This window comes from Oncorhynchus masou, chromosome 32 (genome assembly GCF_036934945.1).
Source record: "Oncorhynchus masou masou isolate Uvic2021 chromosome 32, UVic_Omas_1.1, whole genome shotgun sequence".
Lineage (NCBI taxonomy): Eukaryota > Metazoa > Chordata > Actinopteri > Salmoniformes > Salmonidae > Oncorhynchus > Oncorhynchus masou.
In genome coordinates this window covers 26,069,364-26,089,289 of record NC_088243.1, presented here as the reverse complement: position 1 = coordinate 26,089,289, position 19,926 = coordinate 26,069,364, and the positions used below count along the sequence as shown (strand labels likewise).

At 42.2% G+C, this 19,926-nt stretch overlaps 1 protein-coding gene across 2 annotated transcripts in view; it reads right to left on the bottom strand.

Annotated features, from left to right (window-relative positions):
• LOC135525791 (protein jagged-2-like) overlaps positions 1-9,744 on the bottom strand; it is a 37,501-nt gene extending 27,757 nt beyond the window's left edge. For both annotated transcript variants that reach the window (XM_064953655.1, XM_064953656.1), the window contains exons 1-3: positions 9,438-9,744; positions 8,525-8,845; positions 129-189 (exon numbers count right to left, since the gene is read on the bottom strand). In XM_064953655.1, coding sequence (XP_064809727.1) covers positions 129-189; positions 8,525-8,845; positions 9,438-9,503 — 448 coding nt within the window. In that variant the 5' untranslated portion in view covers positions 9,504-9,744. The remainder of the gene's footprint in view (positions 1-128; positions 190-8,524; positions 8,846-9,437) is intronic.
• Between the last annotated feature and the right edge of the window lie 10,182 nt (positions 9,745-19,926).

Below are 19,926 nucleotides of genomic sequence, written 5' to 3'. Positions count from 1 at the left end.
TAAATAAAAACTACACACATCTTTCACCCCTCACCTAATGACTCATTTGATGCGAGACACTGAGGCCTGGCTGGCTCTCCTTTCATGTGGTAGTAAATACCTGGAAAGGTGAAGTATACTGTACATACCACTGCTGCTGTGTGTACCATTGTCCCAGTCCCATGCTTCCACAATCAGAGTGTACGCCCGCTGGAAGAGAGAGACAGACGGGATCATTAGGGGGTTGTAAGAATTCTTACTCCCCAGTCCCACACACACACACACACACACAATGTGGAATGTATTACACAAGGAACACATGATACACACACACACACACACACCAGAAAAGTCTGGTGGGAGGAGCTATAGGAGGAATAGTACCAAACCTATCAAACCCATGGAAACAACATGTTTGACTCCATTCCATTTATTCCATTCCAGCCATTACAATGAGCATGTCCTCCTATAGCTCTTCCACCAGCCTCCTCTGACACACACACACAGTTTGTGAGTGAATGTGGATGCTGCTGGTGAGAAAATAGCTCTTGGTTCCCACACTGCTGTCACTGATTAGCTGGATATAAGCCCGAGGGAAGTTAAGTGCAACTACTACTGTAGGGATAACAAATTGAAGTTGAACAGAACACATTCTAATACAAAACAGGTGATTAAGCTGTTAGCTCAAGTCTCGCTGCTGTACTTACTGTACAGTGATATCATTCCTCTGAAGTGGCACACACATACTGAAACAATTCAAAATCTAACAGCAGCAGGTTTCTTAAACTGAAATTCCTGGGGAGTTATTTGGGTACCAGTACACCAAAGCCAGAAAGGAGCTGGCTTTCTGTCAGGTGATTGTGGCCAGTACAGCCCATTCCACCAAAAGAAGGTCGGTGAGGTAGATTACACAGTACTGGTCAGATTAGAGAGGGGTGAAAAAGGAGCTAAACATTTCTGTCATTTGGATTCTTGGATGCTCAAAGCTGTTGGAGGAAACTGTATATTTCACGAATATGACTTCTAATAATGCTAAACTGCTGAGTATATGGAAGGCAGAGAAGTCTCGTTCTTTGATCTCCCGTCCCCCAGTAGTGACTTATACCACAGTCTCCCTTTATCACTTCTATTTAAACAAACCCTGTATGTAACTGAAGTCTGCATTAATCTAGCTAGTATGGCCTCTCTCCAGATTGATCCGAAAACACTTGCCACTAACTCTGGCCGTTTCCGAATGCAAATAATTAACTCTTTAAAGGTCCAAGGACATACAGTTGGCTTTATCTTCACCTTCCCCCAAAAGTAAACCTTCCATTGCATCATCAGCTGCCCCAGTAATGGGTCCTCAGTCAGTCTCCCAGGAGACAGATAGGAGGAGGAGACAATCTGACCACAGACATCTCTTTTACAGAGCCACAGATAACTCAAAGGTCCAGACCTGAGTCACATAAACTAGTTCATCACCACAGTGTGTGACGTGATAAAAGTAGATGGAGTATTAAATCTACAATACATATTTTTACATCACACAATGAGCATTCTTCATGAAAAGCTCAGTGGAGGGCATGGCACAGTGAGAGGCTGCCTCCCTGCCCCTCTGCTGTCCTCTCGTGTCTCCCCACTACTACTGGCCTTTGAGTGATCAGACTACTGCCTCCCATTCTCCTTCCTGCCCTGTCAGTCAAATATGACTGGCTATGATTTATGAGGCTGGGGAGCCCAAGGCGTCATCTATGATATGGAGTGATAATAAAAGTGTGATATCTTATTCAATAATCCTTAAATCATAAATGTCTCAAAGACTGACTTCCAATCAGCCAGTAGTCTCTCTGGGCTCTGGCTCACTGTGTATGTGTCATTGAGGAGAGACTGGAGGCTGGGAGAGGCTGGTGCAAAGTGTGCGGCTGTGGGGTGCATGTCTGACTGTAGTGCAACCTGATGGACCAGACCAGGGCAGCAGTCACAGTAGTTGTCACTTGACACCTTCCAGACCATTTTACATGAGTGATTTGAGCCCACTCCTCACTGTCTTCACCTGTTCAATGAATAAATTACTGTGCCCCTTCCATCGCCTGTGTCTCAACCCACTACAGATACAGTAGTACTGCTTTAACTAGGGGTTTTCTACATTAAAATCAAGATGACTCAACTCAGCATTATCTTTTAAAGGCCCAGTGCAGTCAAAAATGTGATTTACCTGTGTTTAATATACACTGAGTGTACAAAATATTAGGAACACCTTCCTAATATTCAATTGCACCCCCTTTTGCCCTCAGAACAGCTTCAATTCATTGGGGCATGGACTACAAGGTGTCGAAAGCGTTCCACAGGGATGCTGGCCTATGTAGACTCCAATGCTTCCCACAATTGTGTGAAGTTGGTTGGATGTCCTTTGGTTGATGGACCATTCTTGATACACACAGGAAAATGCTGAGCGTGAAAATCCAGGCAGTGTTACAGTTCTTGACACACTCAAACCAGTGCACCTGGCACCTACTACCATACCCCGTTCAAAGGCACTTAAACATTTTGTCTTGCCCATCCACCTTCTAAATGTACATAATCCATGTTTCAATTGTCTCAAGGCTTAAAAATGATTCTTTAACCTGTCTCCTCCAATTCATCTACACTGATTGAAGTCGGTTTAACAGATGACATCAATAAGGGATCATAGCTTTCAACTGGATTCACCTGGTGAGTCTGTCATAAATAAATAATTCTATTTATCTAGGCAAGTCAGTTAAGAACAAATTCTTATTTACAATGACGGCCTACACCGGCCAAACACGGACGACGCTGGGCCAATTGAGCGCCGACCTATGGGACTCCCAATCACGGCCAGTTGTGATACAGGAAAGAGCAGTTGTTCCTAATGGTTTGTAAACTCAGTGTATATTTTCACACTATGAGGTTGGAATAAAACTGTGAAGATGGGAATATTATGATAATGACATTTTAGTTTAAGACCTGTTTTAAAAGACAGCCTGAAATTTCTGCCTGTTAAGGTGGGATGGAGCTTTGGCATAAATTAGTTAATAGACCAATAAGAAAGGGTTCCAAACATTTTTGAAAACAACAGGAAACATTCAGTTTTCCCCTCCACACTCAGACCACTTCCAAATAGTCCTAGCAAAAGTATTGCTTGAGAAACTGCCCTGTGTTTATTTTTGACCCTTTTAATTGAAAACAATCACAGTAAGGTACTTAATTGTTTCTCATAAATGAATTGATATGGAGATAAAAACTGCTGCATTGGACCTTTAACACTAATAGCAATAGGGTCGCACAGAAAGTATGCCTGACATCATTCTAACACCCAATTAACAACTTTAGTAAAATATTGAGATGAGGGGGAAAAACAGCAACACCTGTCATCTCACACCTGTTAGGATATTGAAATGAATAAAACATGTGGGTTCCAGTAGGGTACAGTGAGGCTGGCTAATTTAGCATGTTATTAACAAAAAAAGCCCCACTCTAAATAAGGCATCTCCTACACAGGATCCTCATTCTACAAATTACATCAAAACAAAATATGCTAAATGACCCAGTATATTTTTATTAGCCAAGCTGTTGAAACATTATGTCTCAGGGTTTCCTTCAGTCACATAATTGAGCATTCCACATGGTACAGTAGGTCTTGCATCATCTTTTCCAATTTAGTAACAAGAAAAACAAAACATTTTTTATCCTCAGTGGTTAACACTTTTCATGATTAACATCTCAGATTATTCTGACACCAAGATTACAAGCAATGACAACTTTTGGAGAACGGCAGCATGCTCAAATTCTACATATATGCACCAAGTAGTGAGTGTCCTTGATGATATCCTGATAAAGACAGCCTGACACACCCTCTGCCATCCCTCTCTATAGAGCAGCATTGTCTTTAGTTTTCCCAGGACATCAATGCAGCCATAAATCAGCCTCCTCTGCCAACAGCCCATCACTTCAGACAGGAAACCCAACACCATCTTCTTTCTCCATCCCTCCAGTTCTTTTTATAACACCATAAATGCAGATAAAAACATCGGTATAAACTCATTGTTTGGCCTGAAAGGCTCAGTGACAAAAGGGAAGCCTCCTGTTCTCCAAGGGCTTGATCATCCAGGTTGGGAAAACCCCAATCACTCAGCACAGCAGAGCAAACTCAGCTCGGTTTAAGACCCCAATCACATTGGAATCACGATCAAACCATGGATTCTTGCACATGTATTAATGTGCACCCACTGGACTGGCAAACTGTGAGGCTGTCAAACAATTAAAAATATATATATTTAACCAGGGAGGCCAGTTGAGAACAAGTTCTCATTTACAACTGCGACCTGCCCAAGATAAGGCAAAGCAGTGTGACAAAAACAACAGAGTTACACATAATAAGCAAACGTACAGTCAATAACACAATATAAAATCTGTAAAAAATAAACACACACACACACACACACACACAAACGGCCTGATAACTGCTGGATGATAAATTGGAGTTAAATCCTGACTTTACAGAGGTTCCCTGCAACAACAAGGATTGAGTAACTAGGCTACCAACAATTGAGAAACCCTAATGTGGATGAACCCTCACCCCCTTCACCCCAGAGGAGAGAGCAGAGTTACAACAGCATTCCTGAGTTCCTGGGACACACAGACTAGCTCACTGAACCACTCAACTGGGTCATTCCACCAATTCCATGCCTTTTGAGAAGTGGAACTTGGTAAAGTTTTTACATTCTGTCATAAAGAGCACATGTTCAACTTCATTAAAAAAAAATGTTTTCCCATTTCATAAATGTTTTTACATACAAAGTAGTAAGTGCCTATCAAGTGCCAAATCAAGTAACATGGTTGACAATTTCATCTTAAATCAGCCATAAATCCCCTTGTGACAGGAGGAATGGAAGCTTGTGTGCAACAGGGAGTGACATTAGTCAGGATAGAAATGTTTGAACATCTATGGGTAAGAGTGTTGACGTGTTATGCCAGACCCACTCAGTTTTCCACCACAAAACACCAGAAAATGGCCAAAAAGAGTAGAAGCAGCTCACTTGCTTTAACACTATGATTTGACTATTAGATGTTCAATGTTTCTTTTGTAAAAAAATAAATAATAATACTTAAAGGAATAGTTTCACCATATTAAAATGAGAATTCAGTTCAGGTAACAGGGTTGACCTTAAAATGAGGGACAGATATAAATTGATAACTTATCAAATTAAATAAATAATCATCTTCAAAATAACCAGGGCTTTACAATGATGGTGAAACTTGGAGAAATGTTGGGGTTAAAATCTTCCTAGAGGTGACCCAGGGTTGATGGAGGGATAAGTCAACATGCTGAATTTCAGCACTTTAGCAAGTCTTTATTCCCATGAAAAATCTGATTTATTGAATTCTCCATATGGTCTAAATTAAAGGGCACTTCATTTAATATGACAGGCTTTTAAAATGCAATATTGGTGCACAATTTGTACTTAAAATATCAAAGGGATGCAAAAGGTACTAATTTCTTGGAAAGACCCCACTACAGTCAATTATGACCTAACCATTTCACGATCAAAAATACAACCTGATGACAAATTATCAGAATATTTCACCACCAAAGTATAAGACAGACATGCATACAAAATGCCAATACAATGCTGTTACAGTGGGCATCTGCTGAGGTATTGGGATAGAGAGATGTGGTGTGTAAAGCGAGGTCTCAGTTAATGATATACATAAAGTCTAGGATTTAATTAGCCCTGAACACAAAGCAGCAGAGGGAGGGAGGGAGGGAGGCTTTGCTGTAGTCATCCTGGCCTGGTGGGCTGGCTGGTTCCAGCAGAGCTCCAACAGCCATGTGAACAGGTACTGAGGGCAAGTGGAAATGAAACTTACTGGCTGTGAAATAACATGCTTTAATCACAGCTGCACTGAGCTCAGCAGCACCTGGCTGCCATGCATGCATTCCATTAGCATTTATCACACACAAATGGGTGCAAAAGTGCATACACACAAACACGTGGAAGGGGAAGCAAGCACACACACCCAAGCATACATACAAGCACGCGCACACACACACGAAAACAGGCACGCATGCACACCTATCCACAGAATAAAACCCACAAACAAATAAGAAATTCATCAATCTGCTATCCCTTATCCCAACCTTATAACAGTGTCTCCAAAACATTAAACATGCAGCCAGTAATCAGACATTTTACACGGCTGGGCTACAGGCAAAATCAGGTCATCTAAAGTGGAACCAGAGGAAGTCACTCGAGTCGGGTCATGGCGGCAGCAGAAAGATGAGCAGACCTTTCCTGACTACAATTAAAGGAGCACAGGGCTTTAAACAACACTATCCCTCACCTTTCCTTACCTCACACACACTCACGTAATGTAGCCCTGCCTCTCCCAACTAGAGAAGCGCTACCAATGCTTTTAGGCTTATTAAAGTGACCTAGAGACAGAAAGGAGGGGTAGGAGGCAGGGACAGAGGATTAGATGCTGTCAAGCACGTCAACCCACCAACAACACCCCAATACTGTATGGCCTCTGACTGACAGACCTCTGACAAGATTCGCTTCAGCCACCATGGTCATTCAAACTAAACCCTATCACAAGAAGTGATTTTGTTGACAGGGCTGGTATCATATAACTGTTTAATCGACGGTTGTGGAAAAATATGGCCAGGGTTAGAGGGGCACGGAAACAACCACAAAAATGGAGAGTAATAGCCCCTCATTCATACGATTTACTCCCATGGGGGAATGGAATGACAGACTGCCTCTAAATATACCACAAATAAGAGAATAAGGAGGAGCAGGGAGCAAATTAAATTGATGTTTTTCTTGTGGAGTCAAACAGAGTCTTAAGTGACTGAGCCGGATCCTAAAAATATCTTTCCCTCATGAGTCGTGACTGAATTCTCACAGAGGAAAGAGAAGAGGCAGCCTTTCTCTCTTTACCAGCATCCCTCCCCTCTCCATTTCATGAGAAAGATTTCACTAAAAACACACAGGGTGAGAGGTTAACCATGAGGAAATTATCGAGTGGCAGAAAAAAGGCATTTTTCTCTTTAATTCATGTCAGGAGCTAGTGGCCCAGAAATTCTGACCATACTGTCATAGGCTACAAGGCATGCCTTGATAATATGAACTCTATTAGGGTTATCAGTCAACAACATACCAGTATGCTGTATATGTTGTTTACTACAGAGGTCTGTAATTTGCTTTGAAAGCAAACTGGGTAGCTTTTCTTTTTCATGTAAAAATACATGTGGAAAGAGGGGGTATACTAAGACTATTAGGGGTCTCCTAGCAACTGACAGCAAGCCTCAAATCAAATTTAAACTGCAGCTGTCATGTAGTGTTAGGAGTGTGAGGTTGCTGGCCAGCTTAGCACACCCTGATGGTTTCAGGCCCAACACTAAAAGTACACAACACTAGACATGCTGCTACAATAAACCAACAGTTACAGTTAATAATGGTAGAAAACATTATTTACCATCTTCTGGACTTTTAAAAACAATTTCGAGATCAATGTCTGGACATTGAAAAGCACATCCACTAATATGCCCTTGACTGGCCCATCACAACAATGGAAAACTTGAAAGGGTTATCCCGGCACTACAATCCTCTCTTTTGTCCTGTCTACATTGAGGATAATACTGACCCGACTCAGTGAACCTGAGAGGCCAGAGGTAAAGGCATCCCCTAGCACAGATCTATAGGGATCTTCTAGGATCTCACTTGTTTGAGTATAGTGGTGACACCGATATCCACTCCCTATGTCACACACAACTTAGTGGTAACCGTATCTGCCCAGGGCCCCAGTTACTACTTCCATCTTTCCCTCCCCTGACAGCTGACCACAAGGACTGATGAATGGATAGGTCACACAGCCAACCAACCACACAACAATCCTCACATATCTGGTCCAAAATGTGCAGCGAGATGTTGTTCATGGGGAGAGGTATTTGTTCAATATCATTCTTGATGACTTGAGAGCTTCCATGTCTATGTGCTGGACTGTAGGCCTATCTTTGTTTGGTAGAAGAAGCCAAATATAGGAATTGCAGATTAGTACTATGTTACTATGATGATGTACAAAATAATGATTGCAACCACCATGTGCACAATTGAACTTTGTCAGCAATTTCAATTTTCAGACCTTAGGAGAAAGGCACAGTAGCCAGTGATTTATGGAATCAAAGCAAAAGCAAATGTAATAGATGTAATTTGAAAAGATATGAGTAAAAGTGTGTGTTCTTGACATTTGTGCTGTGTAAAATAGGCACACCAAAAAAATGTTTTTGTGGAATGCACTAAGCCAGAAACCATGTATGCCACGAGAAAACGTTTTATACATTATTATTTACAGACAAGTCTCAAACTGAGGTGTTCTCCAAAGTTGCCAAATGGCCACTGGCAATGAAGATGGCACACTCACAACCTCATCCGGTTTGGACTTGACTAGTGACTATATTTGACTATTAATGAGTAAATGAATAAAAGCAGGACATGTGCAGTGGATCAACAGATGTAATAATGACTTATCGTCAACTTACCGGCCAAGCGAACTGGAATGGGATGACAATCTTTCCACCGTCGTTGATTCGGTTTTGGTTGTTTTTGGTGCTCTTAAATTGAAAAGTATTCCCACCGATAACGTTAGTAGATCCAGTTCCATAGATGCACAAGCCTGAGATCGTGACCTCCGTTTGGTATTCCTTTAGACACACTCTGAAGTACGTATCACACTCATCCTTGCTGCAGTGGAGATCCTGCGCGTTCCTTTCTCCGTCGCAGCAGTCCCCGTCCGACAACTGACCGTTAGCGTTCTGTACAGCAATCAACTGCAGCTCAAAGGAGCCCGAAGACTGGGACACCTATGAATAGCATTTGAATATAAAATAAATACATGAAGCGCGTACCATTTTTAAGTAGGCTACAGAAGGTTATGCATGTTGTACACCTGAACTTTTATTTTTTTCAAAATGTTTAGATGTTTCAGAATGCTTTTCTACATATCATTTTAAGTGATGCTAGTGGTGTTAGACCTACTTCCACAATATATTTCTAGTAATGGCAGAGGTTTTGGGCAATTGTTTGTTTTTCATTTATAATTATTTGATTATTAATGCTGCTTTATACAACAAATGCATGTTTTTTTAAACATCCGATTTTTACCCACGGAAATTAGATACCTAGATTAGCCTATAACACAGGCATGTAATCACACACTGTCTATACATTGCGCTGATTGCCTTGATCCAAGAAGAATGCAAAATGAATTCATCCATAGGGAAGCTCCAAAGTAGAATTCCAAGATCACATGATTTAACTACTAATTTCATTAGGAATGGAATTCGAAAAATTAAATTCACAAACTGAATGAGACCTCGTTGTGTGCACGATACACTCGCGCAACTGCGGATCAATTCGTTTGATCTGTCAATATAAAAAGAAAAAAGTTCTTACCTCAGTCCACACCATCAGAAGACACACTATTGAGAGACACTTCGAAATCCCCATACAATTCCACATGTCTCCGTTTGATTAGTGTATGATACCATTAGGAAAATGTCTTTATTTCTAAGAATCTGCCGTTGACCGGCGATTGTATCCTCTTCTCCTGGCATGCACAATGAGAAAGCGTGATCTATCCCCCTACTATCTCTCCGAATGAAGCAGAAACATAAGATGCGTACTACTAAGGACAGCCGAGGCAGCGCACTGCTGGTCCAGACCAGAAACACGGTCGAATCACTCGACAGCAAGGCAAGCGGTCGGTTTCCCTCATGGTTTCACTGTTGAAGCCAAGCCCGGGGATGGCTCTTTGATTGACAGCTAAACAAACCATTTGCAAACTCTTGGCTTAAACAGTTGAGGAACCGCCACGAGCCAACCATAGAGGCGGGGGGCGGAGTGCCATGCAAATTACGCCTGAGTTTGATAAGATTTTGATAAGAAAACATAGTTTGTCTAAACATATATTTGTATGTTTTTCCTTTTCAAGATCAGTCCACAGTTCTATACCTGACTATTTCTTACAAACAATGCTTGTTTATGTTACTACAGAATAAAGGTTGAAGTTACGGTGCGGTGCAATGGATGATTGTTGCAAAAATAGCCTGGCATGATATGTGGCTTGAATCAATTGTCAGTATTTACAATTACAAGACATTGATGTCCAAAGTATGTGGAGAGTGGTCCAAGATACAGATATAGGACACCTGAGAAGGCATCTTCTCTTACATGTAAGTAGAGAAACACATATCTATCAGCCCCCTCTACTGTTTATGTTGCAGGACCACTGGGTTTAGCTCTATACCCACAATTAATTAATATTCTTTGTTATGTCTTATTAGGAGGACACACTAAGTAGCTTGAATATACGTCAAGAATAAGACCATACACACACTTGGGACTCAGAAGACACTTATAGTATTGTTGTACAATTAATGACAAATCCTGTACACACTTGAAAATAGAGACTGGAAATAACCCACCAAAAATATTACTCATTCAAATTTCCATTAGGTACCCATGAACTCTATTATGTGCCTTAGGTACATTTCTCAGTTATCTCTTAATGAAATTATCTCTTAATGAAAGCTTGCCAAAGAATAGCCAGGAAGAGCATTTTTGACCCCCGTTCACACATACTCTGCATGCATTCTTGATGTGCAATGACTTAAATAAAAGGCAACAAAGATTAATTTGCTTTCTCCCCTTTCAAATCAAATCACATTTTATTTGTCACGTGCACCAAATGCACATGTACCAAATACAACCTTACTGTGAAATGCTTACTTCCAAGCCCTTAACCAACAATGCATTTTTAAGAAACTAAGAGTTAAGAAAATATTTACTAAATAAACGAAAGTTAAAAAATAACACAATAAAATAACAATAACGAGGCTATATGCAGGGAGTACCGGTACTGAGTGAGTCAAGGTAATTAAAGTGATATGCACATGTACAGTAGGTAGGGGTAGTGACTATGCATAGATAATAAACAGCGAGTCGCAGCAATGTAAAAAAGAAAGGGGGGGACATAGGAAATAGTCCGGGTAGCCATTTTGTATGTACGTATGTATGTATGTATGTATGTATGTATGTATGTATGTATGTATGTATGTATGTATGTATGTATGTATGTATGTATGTGTGTATGTATGCATGTATGTATGTATGTGTGTATGTATGCATGTATGTACAGTGGGGCAAAAAAGTATTTAGTCAGCCACCAATTGCGCAAGTTCTCTCTCGTCTTCGAGAGAGGCCTGTAACTTTCATCATAGGTACACTTCAACCATGACAGACAAAATTAGAAAAGAAATCCAGAAAATCACATTGTAGGATTTTTATGAATTTATTTGCAAATTATGGTGGAAAATAAGTATTTGGTCACCTACAAACAAGCAAGATTTCTCGCTCTCACAGACCTGTAACTTCTTCTTTAAGAGGCTCCTCTGTCCTCCTCTCGTTACCTGTATTAATGCCACCTGTTTGAACTTGTTATCAATATAAAAGACACCTGTCTACAACCTCAAACAGTCACACTCCAAACTCCACTATGTCCAAGACCAAAGAGCTGTCAAAGGACACCAAAAACAAAATTGTAGACCTGCACCAGGCTAGGAAGACTGAATCTGCAATAGGTAAGCAGCTTGGTTTGAAGAAATCAACTGTGGGAGCAATTATTATGAAATGGAAGACATACAAGACCACTGATAATCTCCCTCGATCTGGGGCTCCACGCATGATCTCACCCTGTGGTGTCAAAATGATCACAAGAATGGTGAGCAAAAATCACAGAACCACACGGGGGGACCTAGTGAATGACCTGCAGAGAGCTGGGACCAAAGTAACAAAGCCTACCATCAGTAACACACTACGCCGCCAGGGACTCAAATCCTGCAGTGCCAGACGTGTCCTCCTGCTGAAGCCAGTACATGTCCAGGCCTGTCTGAAGTTTGCTAGAGAGCATTTGGATGATCCAGAAGAAGATTGGGAGAATGTCATATGGTCAGATGAAACCAAAATATAACTTTTTGGTAAAAACTCAACTCGTCATGTTTGGAGGACAAAGAATGCTGAGTTGCATCCAAAGAACACCATACCTACTGTGAAGCATGGGGGTGGAAACATTATGCTTTGGGGCTGTTTTTCTGCAAAGGGACCAGGACGACTGATCCGTGTAAAGGAAATAATGAATGGGGCCATGTATCGTGAGATTTTGAGTGAAAACCTCCTTCCATCAGCAAGAGCATTGAAGATGAAATGTGGCTGGGTCTTTCAGCATGACAATGATCCCAAACACACCGCCCGGGCAACGAAGGAGTGGCTTCGTAAGAAGCATTTCAAGGTCCTGGAGTGGCCTAGCCAGTCTCCAGATCTCAACCCCATAGAAAATCTTTGGAGGGAGTTGAAAGTCTGTGTTGCCCAGCAACAGCCCCAAAACATCACTGCTCTAGAGGAGATCTGCATGGAGTAATGGGCCAAAATTCCAGCAACAGTGTGTGAAAACCTTGTGAAGACTTACAGAAAACATTTGACCTCTGTCATTGCCAACAAAGGGTATATAACAAAGTATTGAAATAAACTTTTGTTATTGACCAAATACTTATTTTCCACCATAAGCAGCTTGGTGAGAAAGCAACAACTGTTGGTGCAATTATTAGAACATGGAAGAAGTTCAAGATGACGGTCAATTACCCTCGGTCTGGGGCTCCATGCAAGATCTTACCTCGTGGGGCATCAATGATCATGAGGAAGGTGAGCGATCAGCCCAGAACTACACGACAGGACCTGGTCAATGACCTGAAGAGAGCTGGGACCACAGTCTCAAAGAAAACCATTAGTAACACACTACGCCATCATGGATTAAAATCCTGCAGCGCACGCAAGGTCCCCCTGCTCAAGCCAGCGCATGTCCAGGCCCGTCGGAAGTTTGCCAATGACCATCTGGATGATCCAGAGGAGGAATGGGAGAAGGTCATGTGGTCTGATGAGACAAAAATAGAGCTTTTTGGTCTAAACTCCACTCGCCGTGTTTGGAGGAAGAAGAAGGATGAGTACAACCCCAAGAACACCATCCCAACCGTGAAGCATGGAGATGGAAACATCATTCTTTGGGGATGCTTTTCTGCAAAGGGGACAGGACAACTGCACCATATTGAGGGGAGGATGGATGGGGCCATGTATCGCAAGATCTTGGCCAACAACCTCCTTCCCTCAGTAAGAGTATTGAAGATGGGTCGTGGCTGGGTCTTCCAGCATGACAACGACCCGAAACACACAGCCAGGGCAACTAAGGAGTGGCTCCGTAAGAATCATCTCAAGATCCTTTAGTGGCCTTGCCAGTCTCCAGACCTGAACCCAATAGAAAATCTTTGGAGGGAGCTGAACGTCCGTATTTCCCAGAGACAGCCATGAAACCTGAAGGATCTGGAGAAGGTCTGTATGGTGGAGTAGGCCAAAATCCCTGCTGCAGTGTGTGCAAACCTGGTCAAGAACTACAGGAAATGTACGATTTCTGTAATTGCAAACAAAGGTTTCTGTACCAAATATTAAGTTCTGCTTTTCTGATGTATGAAATACTTATGTCATGCAATATAATGCAAATTAATTACTTAAAAATCATACAATGTGATTTTCTGGATTTTTGTTTTAGATTCCGTCTCTCACAGTTGAAGTGTACCTATGATAAAAATTACAGACCTCTTCATGCTTTGTAAGTAGGAAAACCTGCAAAATCGGCAGTGTATCAAATACTTGTTCTCCCCACTGTATTTATGTGTTGGGCTTTAGCTGAGAGTATATTTGTCCAGGCCTCAATTGTTCCTTGACTAGCACTATTCATTCTCGCTGTTGATAATTCTAATGTTATAACTTCATATAGTAACTGTATCCATTGGCGGATTGAGAGAGAGTGGGGTGATTTCAACCTGAGTCAACATCCTTTTCGCAGTAGCGCTGCCTGGCAGTAGTATTTGAGAGATTCAAGGAGCTAACATCGTTAAGTAACATAGCAGATGCAACGCATTCAATATTTCCTTCATGCATTTAACTGCAGGGCACTCCCACATCATATGATGGAATGTCCCTACCTGATTTAGGGGACACTGAACAGTTGGGAGTTGGGGCCAGTTTCATCATAAAAAAATGTATTGGTGTTAAATACAGCATGTGAACAAACTTAAAATGTTTGAATTGATGGCTCGGATTACAGGATGCCAAGGTAATATTTTTCCATATTCTGTTCCAGTTAAAGGGTTGTTCAGATTCACTTAGATCTGTGGACCATACTTGTTTAATGGCTAGCTCAGAATATGAGCTTTCCAAAGGTTGTTTTTCTATTATAGAGATCAGTCCTTTTGGGAGCTCAGATAATGTATGTATGAATCCCATCAAGGGACTCCATAGGCCAGCATACAGAGTGGCTGTTGTAAATATTTAAAAAGGAGTTGCCTGGGGATGTGTACAGTATGTCTTTCAAATCTTGGAATGTTCTCAAACCATTACTGCCCATGATATCTTTAAGGGTACAGATTCCACATTTGGACAATTGAGGGGATGCAAAAGTCTGCCCTCCAGACTGCAAGGCATTATTGTGAAATATTGGAGTATTGGCATGCAATTTTGATTCCCAGTTACAACGTTTTAAAATGTTGCACCAAACAGAAATTGTGTGAGCAATAATAGGACCAAAGCATAGTGAACTCCATGTGCACTACATGGCCAAAAGTAGGTGGACACCTCTTCAAATTAGTGGATTTGTCTATTTCAGCCACACCCATTGCTGACAGGTGTATACAATTAAGCACACCGCCATGCAATCTCCATAGACAAACGTTGACAGTAGAATGGTCCATATGGAAGAGTTCAGTGACTTTCAGTGTGGCACCGTCATAGGATACCACATTTACAACATGTCAGCATCAAACGTCTGCACTGCTAGAGCTGCCCAGTCAACTGTAAATGCTGTTATTGTGAAGTGGAAACGTATAGGAGCTATAACGGCCCAGCCGCGAAGTGGTAGACCACACAAGTTCACAGAGTGGGACCACCGAGTGCTGAAGCGTATAGCGCGTAAAAATGGTCTGTCCTCGGTGGAAAAACCCACTTCCTGAAATGGGTTTCCATGGCCGAGCAGCCGCACACAAGTCTAAGATCACCATACGTAATGCCAAACGTTGGCTGGAGTGATGCAAATCCCGCCGCCATTGGACTCTGGGGCAGTTGAAACACGCTCTCTGGAGTGATGAATATTGCCTCACCATCTGGCAGCCCGATGGCCTAATCTGGGTTTGGCGGATGCCAAGTGAATGCTACCTGCCCTTTCATGTTTCAGCATGACAATACCCCCATGCACAAAGCAAGGCCCATACAGAAATGGTTTGTCGAGATCGGTGTGTCGGGCAATGTTGAGTGCAATAGAGATTACATCATCTGTGGATCTGTTGGGGCAATATGCAAATTGGAGTGGGTGTAGGGTTTCTGGGATAATGGTGTTGATGTGAGCCATGACCAGCCATTCAAAGCACTTAATGGATAAACACGTGAGTGCTACGGGTCGGTAGTCATTAGGCAGGTTGGGGCTTTTGAGCACAGGGACTATGGTAGTCTGCTTCAAACATATAAGTATTACAGACTCTGCCAGGGACAGGTTGAAAATGTCAGTGAAGACACTTCCCAGTTGGTCAGCGCATGCTAGGAATACACGTCCTGGTAATCTGTCTGGCCCTGCAGCCTTCTGGACCTGTTACAAGGTCTTACTAACATCAGCTACGGCGAGCATGATCACACGGTCATCCAGAACAGCTGGTGCTCTCATGCATGCTTCAGTGTTGCTTGCCTCAAAGCGAGCATAGAAGTAATTTTACTCAGGCTTGTGTCACTGGGCAGCTCGCGGCTGGGCTTCCCTTTGTATTCCATAATAGTTTGCAAGCCCTGCCACATCTGACAAGCGTCGGAGCCAGTGTAGAATGATTCAATCTTAGTCATTTATTTGCTCTTTGCTGGTTCGACTGATGGCCTAGCAGGACTTTTTATAAGCGTCCGGGTTACAGTCCCGCTCCTTGAAAGCGGCAGCTCTATCCTTTAGCTTAGTGAGGATGTTGCCTGTAATCCATTGCTTCTGCTTGGGGTATGTACATACTAGATGTCGACCGATTAATCGGAATGGACGAATAATTAGATCCGATTTCAAGTTTTCTTAACAATCGGAAATCGGTATTTTTGGGCGCCGATTTGCCGTTTTTTGTGTGTTTTTTTTACACCTTTATTTAATCTTTATTTAACTAGGCAAGTCAGTTAAGAACACATTCTTATTTTCAATGACGGCCTAAGAACGGTGGGTTTACTGCCTCGTTCAGGGGCAGAAAGACAGATTGTCACCTTGTCAGCTCAGGGGATACAAACTTACAACCGTACAGTTAACTAGTCCAACGCAATAACGACCTGCCTCTCTCTCATTACACTCCACAAGGATACTGCCTGTTACACAAATGCAGTAAGCCAAGGTAAGTTGCTTGCTAGCATTAAACATATCTTATAAAAAACAATCATATTCACTAGTTAACTACACATGGTTGATGATATTACTAGATATTGTAAGGGATTTCCTCTTCTTCCGAAGAGGAGAGGCGAAAAGGATCAGATGACCAATATGCAGCGTGGTAAGTGTCCATGGTTCCTTTTAATACGTAAATGTACCCATGAACAACTGAATACTGGTACAGGAACAAGGAACAGGAACAATCACCCACAAACACACAGTGAAACCCAGGCTACCTAAGTATGACTCTCAATCAGAGACAACTAACTGCCTCTGATTGAGAACCATACTAGGCCAAAACATAGAAATACCCAAATCATAGAAAAACAAACATAGACTGCCCACCCCAACTCACACCCTGACCATACTAAATAAAGACAAAACAAAGGAAATAAAGGTCAGAACGTGACAGATATTATCTAGCGTGTCCTGTGTTGCATATAATCAGACTGAGCATACAAGTATCTAAGTATCTGACTGAGCGGTGGTAGGCAGGCGCGTAAACATTAATTCAAACAGCACTTTCGTGCGTTCTGCCAACAGCAAACGCACAGCTCTTCGTTGTGCGTCAAACATTGTGCTGTTTATAACTTCAAACCTATCAACTCCCGAGTTGAGGCAGGTGTGACCAAGTGAAATGGCTGGCTAGTTAGCGCGCGCTAATAGCGTTTCAAACTTCACTCGCTCTGAGCCTTGGGGTGGTTGTTTCCCTTGCTCTGCATGGGTAACGCTGCTTCGATGTGGTGGCTGTTGTCGTTGTGTTGCTGGTTTGAGCCCAGGGAGGAGCGAGGAGCGGGACAGAAGCTATACTGTTACACCTGCAATACTAAAGTGCCTATTAGAACATCCAATAGTCAAAGGTTAATGAAATACAAACGGTATAGATGGAAACAGTCCTATATTAACTACAACCTAAAACTTCTTATCTGGGAATATTGAAGACTCTTGTTAAAAGGAAACACCAGCTTTCATATGTTCTCAAGTTCAGAGCAAGGAACTGAAACGTTAGCTTTCTTACATAGCTCATATTGCACTTTTACGTTCTTCTCCAACACTTTGTTTTTGCATTATTTAAAACAAATTGAACATGTTTCATTATCTACTTGAGGCTAAATTGATTTTATTGATGTATTATATTAAGTTAAAATAAGTGTTAATTCAGTATTGTCGTAATTGTCATTACTACAAATAAAAAAAATATTTTTTGAAATCGTCCGATTAATCGGTATCATCTTTTTTGGTCCTCCAATAATCGGTATCGGCGTTGAAAAATCATAATCGGTTGACCTCTAGTACATACAGTCACTGTGGGGACAATGTCTTCAATGCACTTATCGATGAAGCCAGTGCTTGATATGGTATACTCCTCATTTCCATCGGATGAGTCCCGGAACATATTCCAGTCTGTGCTAGCAAAACAGTCCTGTACCTTAGCATGTTAGTCGTCTGGCCACTTCCATACTGAGCGAGTCACTGGTACCTCCTGCTTTAGTTTTTGCTTGTAAGCAGGAATCAGGGGGATAGAATAATGGTCAGATTTGCCAAATGGAGGGCGAGGGAGAGCTTTGTACGCATTTCTGTTTGTGGAGAAAAGGTGGTTTAGAGTTTTTTCCTCTTGTTGCACATGCTGGTTGAAATTAGGCCAAACAGAGTTAAGTTTCCCTGCATTAAAGTCCCCGGCCACTAGAAGCACCGCCTCTGGATGAGCATTTTCTTGTTTGCTTATACCTCTATACGGCTGGTTGTGTGCGGTCTTAGTGCCAGCTATCAGACCTCAGGATAAGACCCAGATGAAGATAGTTCAAAATAACAAATGTTTATTCACGAAACAGGGGGCAGGCAAACGACAGGTCAAGGGCAGGCAGAGATCAGTAATCCAGGGCAGAGTCCACAAAGTACAGAATGGCAGGCTCAGGATCAGGGCAGGCAAGGGTCAGTAATACAGGGCAGTGTCAAGAGGTACAGAACTGCAGGCAGACTCAGGGTCAGGGCAAGCAGAATGGTCAAAAACCGGGAGAACTAGAAAACAGGAACTAACAAGAAACAGGAGTACAGGGAAAACCGCTGGTATGCTTGACGAGACAAGACAAACTGGCAACAGACAAACAGAGAACACAGGTATAAATGCACTGGGGATAATGGGGCAGATGGGCAACACGTGGAGGGGGGTGGAGACAAGCACAAAGACAGGTGAAACAGATTAGGGTGTGACAGCCAGCATCGGTTTGTGGTGGTAAATAGGCAGCTACAAAAAATACAGATGGAAACTCTCTTGGTAAATAGTGTGGTCTACAGCTTATCATGAGAAACTCTACCTTAGGCGAGCAAAACCTTGAAACTTCATTAATATTTGATTTTGCGCACCAGCAGTTATTGACAAATAGACACAGACCGACACTCCTTGTCTTAACGGAGGCAGCTGTTCTATCTGGCTGATGCACGGAAAAAACAGACAACTGTATGTTATCCATGTCGTCGTTCAGCCACAACTCAGTGAAACATAAAATATTACAGTTTTTAATGTCCCGTTGGTAGGATAGTCTTGATCGGAGCTCATCCAGTTTATTCTCCAATGATTGCAGGTTGGCCAATAGGACGGATGGTAGAGGCGGGTTACCCACTCGCCAATGAATTCTCACAAGGTACATGGACCAGAGTCCCCTGTATCAACGTCTTCTCTTCATGCAAATGGCGGGGATTTGGGCCTGGGTGGGTATCTGGAGTAAATCCTTCGCCTCCGACTCGTTAAAGAAAAAATCTTTGTCAAGTTGGAGGTGAGTAATTGCTGTTCTGATATCCAGAAGCTCTTTTGGTCATAAGAGACGGTGGCAGAAAAATTATGTACAAAATAAGTTACAAACAATGCGAAAAAACACACAAAATAGCACAATTGGTTAGGAGCCGGTAAAACGGCAACCATCTCCTCCAGCGCCATGCTTTACGTTTCCTCCCTTCCGGCCAGGGAAGCAGGTGCAGACAGCTGACTTGTGTCTCCTCTCTTCTTCCCACACCCCTATACTCTCCCCATACCCCTCTCCTCTCCCTACACCCCTCTCCTCTCCTTAGATCTCCCCTGTTCAGCCCTTTATAATGGCTCTTATCACACATGATAAAGAACCATGGGAAACACTGGTGGTCCTGAAACTGGATAAAGGAATGAGGTCCATTTGTTTGACAAAGTTGCACAACTTTACTCCTCTTCTAGGATTTGTGAGTTATGGTAAATTACAACGTTAAGTAACATTTATGGTATGCACAACTACAGCTATCCTGACAATCCATGTGCAGTGCTGTTTGTTATACAGACAAGTGTCTGTCTAAGTTGCTAAGGAAACCTGGGGAGAGTGTCCTCAAAACCTACCCTTCATGACCAACTGTTGAAAACTTGTTTTGTGGAGCTGA